The sequence below is a fragment of the Marmota marmota genome, unplaced genomic scaffold, assembly GCF_001458135.2.
Source record: "Marmota marmota marmota unplaced genomic scaffold, marMar, whole genome shotgun sequence".
Taxonomy (NCBI): domain Eukaryota; kingdom Metazoa; phylum Chordata; class Mammalia; order Rodentia; family Sciuridae; genus Marmota; species Marmota marmota.
This window is the reverse complement of record NW_025999899.1, coordinates 2,256,484-2,266,960: the sequence shown is the minus strand read 5'-3', so window position 1 is coordinate 2,266,960 and position 10,477 is coordinate 2,256,484. Positions and strand designations below refer to the sequence as shown.

Sequence of the window (10,477 nt, the reverse complement as noted above, 5' to 3'; positions counted from 1 at the left end):
TTTTTTTTTTTTTTTTTGTCTCAGAATAGAGTGAGCCTAGATTTTTGGGAACTGAAAAGCCTCTCATTTAAAAAAATTACCTCTTGGGCTCTCCAGATGCTGCTGGGCCCAGGCTGTATGGGAACAATAGGGACCCCAAATAGGTGGGGTGGAGACCTGCCTCTCCCACTGCAGGCAAAGGTAGCTGGTCTGGGCCCTGCAGGTTGGGGTTCCTGGGAGGGAAGAAAGGGGCCAGGCTGCCTGAGCCTTATTCTGAGGGTCCAAGCAGCCTTAGCTCCCACATGGATCTTTCTGGACACTCAAGGCCCTTCCTCTAGGAAGCCCTGCCTCCCTCCTTAGAACCATTGGGTGAGTAATCACATAATTATGGGGTGAGAGGGAAGTTCTGTGGAAGGTGCAAAGCTGTGGTCAGTTCCTTCTCAAGCCTGTTGGCAGGTCCCAGGGATGGCAAGGGGCCCAGCTTGTCTCACCACCTGAATGGAGTGGCTCAGTGCCACTGACCCCAGGACTGGCTCATCACCCACAGGGACACCTGTCACTCCACCCTGCCCACCCACAAGGCCTCTTTCCACTAGACCCCCTGCGTCTGTCCTCTGGGGTTCTGGAATCCAGAGACTGTGCCTCTGGGCTCCGAGCTCCATGCTTTACCTGCCACTGTCCCTGCCTGGGGCTGGGGGGCTTTGCCTATCTCTCTTCCAGGTATTGATTCCCTTCCTGCTGATTTGCAGGGCTACTGATGGACTTGTCCTCTTTATCTTTCTTTTCACTTTCTCAACATTCCACAACAAACACATAAATATTGCTCAACATGCAGATTCCTCCTTGCCCCTAAAGGAGGCCCTGGAGGGAGAAGGCCTGGGATCTAATCTCAGCCTTCTTATACCTGGTTGGGTGACCCTGGGCACCTGGGGAGGTTTTCTCATCTATAAAATGCAGGTAATAATCATATCACCCTCAGGGGTTATTCAAGTTGCTATATAAAATGCATACAGGAAGTATTCAATAAATGTTAGCAATTATTATCATTATTATATTTTTTTGTGGTATGGGTATGTGTATATGTTTAACCCAGGGGCACTCTATCACTTAGCTGCACCCTTTGCCCTTTTTATTTTTAATTTTTAAATGTTTATTGAGGGTACTAGGGATTGAACTCAGGGGCACTCAACCACTGAGCCACATCCCCAGTCCTATTTTGTATTTTATTTAGAGACGGGGTCTCACTGAGTTGCTTAGCGCCTCACCATTGCTGAGGCTGGCTTTGAATTTGTGATCCTCCTGCCTCAGCCTCCCGAGCTTCTGGGACTAAAGGCATGCACCACCACGCCTGGCTCTTATTTTTTTATTTTTTTGAGACAGAGTCTCACAAAGTTGCTGAAGCTGGCCTCAAACTTGCCATCCTTGTGCCTCAGCCAGTTTACTGGGGTTCCAGGCATAAGTCACTGCATGGGGCTATCCTTGTTGCTATTCTCTGAAGGGCTCAGATTAGGGACACTAAAGTCCTGGGGACAAGGCTCCAGGGTAGGAACTTTCCCTGGGGCTGCCCTAGTGGGTTGAAGCCCTAGGTCTGATAGGGTTTCTTCTGGGACCAGTCTTCCAGAAGGTTCTAAACTTATTTGTTTGACAAACTTTCACTGGTCTACTCTGTGCCTCATGTCTTACTGTACTGACCCCAGGAGAAATTAGAGTTTTTGCTGCCTACAGCGTAAGGGATAAGGGGAGGTGAATAAAGAAAGGACCCCTCCCAGCCCTGGGTGGCGTGCATTCACTTAGGGGTGTGATGGTGGCTGTGGTTGATCTGAGAAGGCACCTGAACTCTGAGAAGGTTTCACAGAGGTGATGCAAAGGTAAGTCCTAAATGATGAAGAGAGATGCTCCAACTGGACCAGAGATGGGGAGGCACGCCAGGAAGAAAGCACAGTATTTACCAAAGCATCCTGCTTATAGGGCAGGTGTCCACATGACAACTCTGGGTGCCAGCTGAGTAATGATAATGATTGCAACCCTTGAGGTAGCTTCTATTATTATTCCATTTTGGGAGCAAGGCACAGAAAGATGAAGTGACTTGCGCCAAGTCACACAGCTAGCGGGTGAGAGATACAGGACTGAAACCTAGACAGGTTGATTCCAGAACTGATATTCTTAACTTCCTTGTCCTCTTCCCCCAGAGTCGTGTGGGCCTCCCCAACATGGCTTCTGTTGGTTTCTGCACAGTGGGGCTTGAGTTCCACCCTTGCCCTAACTGCCTGCACATGCAGACCCCTGGCTGTGCACCCTGCCAGCCTGCACTAGTGCCTCATGGTCCCTGACCTGTCACACCCCAGCGTCCTCACTGCTGTCACAACCAGGCCTGGTCCCTGTGTACTTCTGCTAAGCTTGAAATCGGGACCCCCAAAAGACCACCAGAGACCAAGAGTGATGTAAGCAGCAAAGAGGTATTCATTGCGAGCTAGCTCAGTCCTCCATGCGCACACAGCAACTGGTGATGCTGAGAGGTCCCAAGCCCAGGGTTTGTAGCAGTTTTATACTCTTTGGGGAAGGCAGGGACTTCACATACATCATAGGCTCTCTTAGCAAATCATCACACACCGTGGGAAAATCAAATAACAACTCTCAAACATGATTAGCACATTCACTGGCGGGAACAAGTTGGGTAGGGGTCTATTGGTTAGTACCAGAGAAGGATTCGTTTGAACTGATTAATTGGTTTAAGCCACGAGGGGAGTACATGCTGAACTACATGGTTTCCCAACATGTTATCAACCACCATAAACTACTGGGAGGGTCATCTGGCATCCCAGGTATTTCCCTGTCTCATGCTGATTGGTGGCTGCTAGGGGGTTGCTATGGATCCCACCTAGCCTGACTGAGTCAGGGACACCTGGCGCAGCAGATCTCTCCTGTTATTTGTAGATAAACAACTCAGCAGGGTGGGAATGTGCCTAGGTGTGCTCTGTGGGTCTTTCCAAGGACAAGGGTCACGCCCCGTTCCTTGGACAGGCTTTGCTCTGAGGTAGGGGCTGATTTTTCACTTCAAGAGCAAACTCTCAAGAAGGGTGACCCTAATCAGGGGCCTCAGTACCCACATCCCTGGGCACTGGGGAAGCCTCCAGAGCCTCAGAGGGGTCTGCTGGGCCGGGTGGGGGGTGCTATAGCCTTGGGGTCATTGATTCCCTCCCATCCCACTCACCTGGCTAACTCTGCAGGCCCTTGGCAGGGGGGAACAGGAAATGGGTGTGAGGGCACCCCCCCTATTCTGAGTCTTTGCTGGGGGAGCTCCCCTGATATTCCCATGTCTTGCAGTCTGTGGTGGTGCCCAGGTGCCGGGGGACAGCAGAGGCGCTTCAGATCACAGTGGGCCACATCCTGGGAGACGCCGGCAGCCCCTATCTCACTGGACTTGTAAGGCGTGTCTGAGTGTGGGGGGTGGGGAGGGTCTGGGGGAGGCTCCACACTTCCCTGGCAACAGCCCTCTGTCCTCGGCAGATCTCTAGTGCCCTGCGGGCCAGGCGCCTGGACTCCTATCTGCAGCGCTTCCTCAGCCTGCAGCAGAGCTTCCTGTGCTGTGCCTTTGTCATCGTCCTGGGTGGTGGTTGCTTCCTGCTAACGGCGCTGCACCTGGAGAGAGACCAGGCCCAGGCTCAGGCCCAGGCCCAGTCCCAGCAGCCTGACACAGGTACTCCTGCCCTTGTACCCACGCTGGACTCAAGGCTGAACACCTAGAGGCAGGGAGCAATGGCCCATCCTCAGCCCCTGGCTGGCTTGTTTGCTTGTTTGTTTGTTTTCATTCAAAAATGTTTATTACAATTCTGCTATATGCCAGGCAAGCTTGCAGATGCTGGGGAATGACCAAATTAGGACAAGCCTAAGTAAGCCCTCAGGGAGCTGACACTCTATAAGGTATGGAGACAGATCAGAGACAAATAAACAAAAAAGTGAGCGATGTAATATATTTGAGGTGATGAGTGCTATAACTGGACATAAAGTGGAGGTAGAGAGGGATGGGTGGGGGCAGGGAGCTCCTCTCTGCACAGGTGACATTAGAGCAAAGATTTGGAGGAAGCGGTGGAGTAAGCAGCTCTCTGGTGGAAGGGACTCCAGGCAGTGAGAACAGGGAATGCAAAGGCCCTGAGGTAGAAATGTACCCAATGTGTTGAGGGTCAACAAGGAGGTCAATGTGGCTGGAGCAGGAATAAGAGGCACAGTGATAAGTATGAGGGCAGCAGTAACAAGACTAGGGCAGGCAGAGCGAGGGGGAATCCTTGCCAGGATGGTGCCCTTAATTCTGAATATGATGGGAGTCACTGTGGGGTTTCCACAGAAGGAGCCATAGGGGATCTGATTTCCATTGTGAAAGCATCACATTGCTGTTACTTGAGAACAGACTGTAGGGCTCAGAGTTGGGACAGAGGGACCCCAGGAAGTTCTGAAAGCAGCCAGTGGAGAAGTAGTGCTAAGACCACAGTAGTGGCACTGATGGCAATGCCATGGGGTTGGATCTGCAATTTACTTTGCAAATTAGAGCTAGAGGATTTCCTGACATGTTGTTTCCAGACCTGGTCCCAGAATCCCTTCTGCTTCCTTTTGGGTTGGCTGAGCTTCTCTCCTCCTGCAGGGACCCTGGACAGCAAGGACATGGAGAGCAAAGGCCTGCTTTCTGGCATCAGCGCCTCCACAGAGGACCCCTGAGGCTCCTGCCCTGCAGCAAGGAGACCCCCTGCCATGTCCACACTCCTCCCACTAGTCCCACAGTGGCAGTGCCTCTGCCCACCTTTGGCTGTGACTCAGGGACTCTGGCTGAGCTGCACCTGCTGCTTGTTCGCTCCCAGTAAGAGAGTTGGCAGGGCCCGTGGCTGGGCTGGAAATTGAGCTGTCAACACCCTCTGAGGGAGGACTGTACCTGCACCCAGCACAAGGCCCTTCCAGCCGAGGGTCGTCAGCCTGGTTGCGGATGGACCCAATTAAAGTGTGACCAGTACAAAGCCCATGGATATCAGGTCTTTAAACAATCCTGTTATTTATAGCCTCATGTTGCATGCCTCTGAAGGAAGGAGGAGGGAGAGAGGAAGGGGTGGGCAGTCCCCAGGCAAAGGGTACAGGGTGGCTCCTGAAGTGATAACCACCTGGAGGGGTGCCCAAGCCTGCACAGAAACAGAAGCAGCTGCCCCAGAGCCACTTAGAGGGGCTTGCATGGCGGTGCACCAGTATTCTTGGCCGTGCCCTGTTCCCTGCGCCACCCTCAGCCCATGCTCTGACCCCAGCATCACCTGGGGGGAGGGCCAGCTCTGTGGGACCCACACTTGCCACTGGGTTCAGACCAGCTGGGCTCAGCGGGCCCTGCAAGAGATCAATAGCTTCCAGGTGGGCAGCAGTAGGGAGGCATGTTCTTTCTGCCCAGGAACCTGAGGTTCTGTCCCCTCTTCTGGATCCCAGCCAGGCGATCACTTGCTCACTTGCTGATTGCCACCTCCACTGTGCCTACCTCCCAGCAGCTGTGGGCAGAACAGTGGCCCAACTCCCTCACAGCTCCTGACCCTTGTCTGCTCCATCCCTGCCTCCTGGGGAACCCTCCCCACCCTCATTGGCTGTGACAGGTCCCAGGAACTGGACTCTCCAGCTTAGCCTGCACCTGACCCCCAGGGTCAGTCCTCCTTCCAGAGTGGGCATCACCAGACTGCCCAGCTCCTGGTTCTATGCCTTCACATGGGTGCTCAGGAAATAGGCTTCCCTGGAATTCCAAGGAAATGCACTTGTGAGGAAAACTGGTTTCTCCTGAGAAGGAGGCAGCCAGTGTGGGCTGGAGCTGGGACACCATGGGTCATCTCAGCTTTTACTGGCTGTGTGACTGGGGCTACCTCCTGTTTTTCTTGGAGCTATGGATTTCCCAGTGTATGCAAGAGGTGAATTGAATGTGGTTTTGCTAGAGCAGGGCCTCATGTGATTCTCAGGCTGGGTCTAGACCCATGGAAGCCCGGCTCCTGGTCTGAATCTTCCACCTGCCAGGCCCCAGCTTCACTCAGCTCCCTCCTCCTGCCTCCTTGGGGCCAGTCATAGTGGGCTGAGGTCTCAGGTCTGGGTCTGTGAGAGGCTGGGAGGGCCTGGCTAGAGTAGAGGAGTCTGGTAAACAGGAACATCTTCTAGGCCTAAAGAGTACTTGTTGGGTAATCCCAGTTGTTGATACTCTGGACTTGTTTACTGGGAATGTCAACAGGAGGGAAAATGCTACTCAGCAGGACAAGTCCTTAAGCCTGACCCTGCTTACTTCATGTGTTAATGACTGCCAGGTGAGATCCTGGCTGCCCCTTTGCCTGTTTGCCTGCTAATCTCTATACTGGGCTGCAAACATGAAGGGATGTTTTATAAAGTACTGATAAAAGTTCTTCTTCCACTCTGACCTAAGGCTTGGGGATTGAGCATGTGGGTCTAGATTCCTGCACCCTAACTCTGGCTTGTTCCCCTGCAATACCAGCCCTCAGTCGGTCTGGCTCATTTCTCTGAAGTGTGTGACATTCGCCTATGCCTGGGTGGACTTGAGAGGTTATTGAGCTATAGAAGTCTCTGTAGAAGAGCAGGCAGGAGCCTGGCAGCGCTGTGGCACATCCCTGTAATCTCAGTGGCTCGGGAGGCAGGAGGATTGCAAGTTCAAAGCCAGCTTCAGCAATTTAGCAAGGCCCTAAGCAACTTAGTGAAACCCTGTTCCTATTAAATAAAATATATCTATATGAAAGGGCTGAGGATGTGGCTCAGTGTTGAATGCCCCTGGGATCAATCCCTGGTACCCCCCCAAAAAAAGCAGGCAGGAGGCAGCAGAGATGGCTGGAGCCATCCTTTCTCCCAACACAGGGAGGTACGTGGTACCTGGGTGATCACATCAGTTTGGGATGTGGGGTTATATGCAACAGAAACAGGCTGACTTAAGTAGGGAAGGCATTCATTGGAAGCATATCAGGAGCTGACAGAATTGATGGGAATGTTAGAGTTTCAGGGGTCGGGGTTCCTGGGCCGTTTTATTCTTTTTAAAAAATACTTGTTATTTTCCCTCCTTTTTATTGGTGCATTATAATTATACATAACAGTGGGATCTACTGCTGGGCCATCTTATTTGGGGGTCTTCTTCAGAGCTCCAGACATTTTTTCTTTATTTTTTTTTGCCATCTATTCAAGATTTAAAGCCCTGGGCCTAAGAGTCTAGTTGGACTAGCTAGGATGCTATGCCCACACCTTGATTTATCACTCCATTAAGACCAGGAGACCAGAGTGCTGTTAAGAAGAGGAATGAATGAATTCTAATCATCAAAACAAGACAGCAAGATTGGGGCTGGAGCTCTGTGGTAGCATGTGTGAGGTCCCGGTTTCCATACCAAGCCTCAGGAAAACAAAAAAAAAAAAAACAAAAAGCAATGTAAGAAAAAAGTGTCAAAAGCCCAAAACAAAGATAGTGTCCACTGCAATGATCTTGGCCAGGCCTCGGACCCTCCCTAGGATGTAGCTTCTCATGGGATGGTGAAGAGACTGGGCTCAATGTCCCTCAAGGGGTTCTTCATTTCTGATTGTCTGGGTCCATGATCAAAGGGGATTGAAATTTCTATAATTTATTTTGGGTCCATGATCAAAGGGGATTGAAATTTCTATAATTTAGAAAGTGTTAAAAATGTTCAGATGACAGAACAGGAACTTCTGTGTTAGTGGGGACTCAGCGCCATCTGTTCTGAGCAGGCGAGAGAGAGGCAGCAATGAGGCATTCTGAACAAGACTTATGAGGCAAGCTCAGGCTGGGGGATGGGGTGCTCCAGTGAGTCCTCTGCTTGGTAACAGCAGGAACAGAGAAGAGGTGCCTTCTCCCCACCCGTGGGTGGTGACCTGTAGGGAAGGCTAATCTAAGGGTGGAGGTAAATGTCATGTGGCGACTAATGGAGGGTGGAGTCAGACAGGGAGAAAATGCCTTTTCTAGAGGGGTCAGGAAAGGAATCTGGCTGGTTTCTGAGTCACTCAGAGCAACAGATACATGATATAAATCAACACACATTTCCTGCACCTGCTAAATGTCATTTACTCATTCAATCAACAAACATTCTCCAAGCACCTCCTCTGTGCTGGATCTTGAAGATGAATCAGACAAGGTATGGGCCCTCAAGGCTTATGGTTTGTCAGGGGGTGGTGGTACCGGTGGCCTCTTATACAAACATAATCAGATGCACAAAACATAGTCAGATGCACAGATTACTCAAGAGCCCAGAGGAAATGACTGGTTGTTCAGGTGGGTCAGGAAAGGCTTCCTGGAGGAAGCCATGTCTGTGTTGGGTTTCTGAAGGACCAGCGGGAGGAGGGAGCTAGGTAGACAGCTAGCCAGAGTCCTACTAAAGGGTCGGGGGAGGGGGTTGCATGTGTGACGCTCTCCATGGTCCTGAACCATCATTAGGTTAACAGGACCAGGGCTTTTCTGTTAAGGGGAGGGCAAGGACTGTGACCCAATTCTTGCCACTCACCCAGACTCCAGAAAGTATAATGGCTGTAATTGAGTTCAGGGGGCTTGGTGTTCAGTGTGGTGGAGAATAATTTTGAGAGATGGGGAAGTGGGAGCTAGGCTAGGGGGTCGTGGGTTGTAAAGAGTCATGCAGATGGCATTAAGGAACTTAGATACTTATAATTCTATATGCAGTTGGGATCCATGGAAAGGTTTTGTACCAGGTAGTGATGGGGTCACATATGTGATTGAGAAAGTCACCAGCAGGCACTATGGAGAAAAGCCTAGAGGGAGATGCTGGAAATGGTGATGTTGAACTTTACAAGGGTCCAGGGAGATGCAGAGAGGTCCGAGATGTTAGTGGGCTGTGGGGGCATTGGGAAAAAAAAAAATTGTGTCTCTAGATGTGAGAGTTGAGTCCCAAAAGATGGTGTGACAGTGAGAGACCCAAATGGCCCCCAAATCTCCTTCTTGTTGACACCATTTGTGATGTGCCACTTTTCGAGAGATAAATGATACCAAGGTGGGAGCAGGTTTGGGGGAAGGATGAGGCATTTAGTTTGGGATGTACTGAGCTTAAGGTGTCTGCAGAGTCCCTAGGGAGGGGGTGTGTGCAGGAGACTGCATATGGATCTAGGGCTTGGAGATGAGGCACATAGAGAGGCATGGAGGATGGGGTGTCACGAGCACATGGATGATTAATGAAAGCCTGGGCGGCGTGGGTGAGAGGCTTCCAAAAGAGCATGTGCCAAGTGAGAAGGGAAGAAACTGAGGCCTGAACCTTGGAGACACTCCCAGGTGGGGGAATGGACAGAAGGAAGGTGGACTGAACTTCCAGTTATCAGCCTTGGGGGATCTGGTACATTATAGGCCACCGTTTCTGAATGTTTTTGGGGAATTGTAGTCATGTGAACACATGGCAATCTCTACCTCCCTCTGAGAGACCCAGAATATATACTCTCATAGTAAAGGCTCTGAAAAGTCCCTTGGGAAACTTGCTTCTCTGTTTCGCCCTACAACTTCCCAAGTACACTTGTGCTTGAAATAATGGCCATGAATGTCCTGTGCCCCATTTGTTTTGTACCCAATCAGAAGCCCCTTTAGCTCATTTCCTGTTGTACCCATAGGAAAATCATTGCTGCAGCAGCTCAGCACAGCACTGTGGGCATTTGGGTACGTGCTGGGTTAAGAGGTAGACACACGTGGATTTAGTCCATCACTTGCTCTGTATGAGACCTTAGGCAAATTACTTCTTTTCCTGGGTGTCAGTCTCCATCAGTGAGACAGAGATAAGAACCCTTCTGTGGCCAATGATCCTATGATACTGCCAGAGGTTCTAAGAAAACCACTGTGATTTGCCCAGGGCCATATGGCCAGAAAAGGCTTACTGTCCTCTGTATCACCCTGCCTTTGGTGGTCCTTTATCCCACACAGGACCAACTCTAAAACTGCCTTTGGGTTAAAATTCCAGAGAAATTCACACAGAAGGAATGACTGACTTGCTTGGTAGCAGTTCAGAATTCCCCCAAATTCAAAAGACTCAAAACTTGGGTTTTTTTTTTTTTCTATCCAGTAGTGGAAAGGGAAAAAGAATGCTCCTCTTTTGGGTCCAGGGGAAAGTCCTGTTCCCCTGGACAGGGCTGTGGGGAAAGGATGGGCAGTTAGAGGGAATGGGAACGGGAGCGTGAGGTGCGGCTCGGTGCCAGGGCTGTGGCTTCTTCACTGCTCTTCAGCTGGGTAGGTCCCACAGCCAGACACTCCTGAAGCTGGCACCATCACATCATTCTGAGGATCACTGGCTGGGCCCAGTTCTCTCCCCATGGAGCTCCTAGGTCTGTCCTTGCCTGTTAATCACTTGTCATCACAGGCCACCCAGTGGAACTTCCCTCATCTGACTTTTGCAGGCCTGAGTTCAGCTAGCTGGCAAGAGGCAGCGGACAACATTCAGAATGAAATCTGTTTTCCTAACCCTCCTGTCACAGTCATTCATACCCAACACACTGAAGCATATTT

General features: G+C 50.9%; 1 protein-coding gene across 3 annotated transcripts in view; it reads left to right on the top strand.

Moving 5' to 3' along the window:
* The window catches only part of Spns3 (sphingolipid transporter 3 (putative)), a 50,705-nt gene extending 45,714 nt beyond the window's left edge, over window positions 1–4,991 (top strand). For 2 of the 3 annotated variants that reach the window (XM_015506009.2, XM_048798395.1), the window contains 3 exons: window positions 3,304–3,402; window positions 3,487–3,676; window positions 4,616–4,991. In XM_015506009.2, the coding sequence (XP_015361495.1) occupies window positions 3,304–3,402; window positions 3,487–3,676; window positions 4,616–4,689 (363 nt within the window). In that variant the 3' untranslated portion in view covers window positions 4,690–4,991. Of the gene's footprint in view, window positions 1–2,168; window positions 2,421–3,303; window positions 3,403–3,486; window positions 3,677–4,615 lie in introns of those variants that run through there. The other variant, XR_007345692.1, reaches the window with a different exon arrangement.
* Window positions 4,992–10,477: the final 5,486 nt, after the last annotated feature.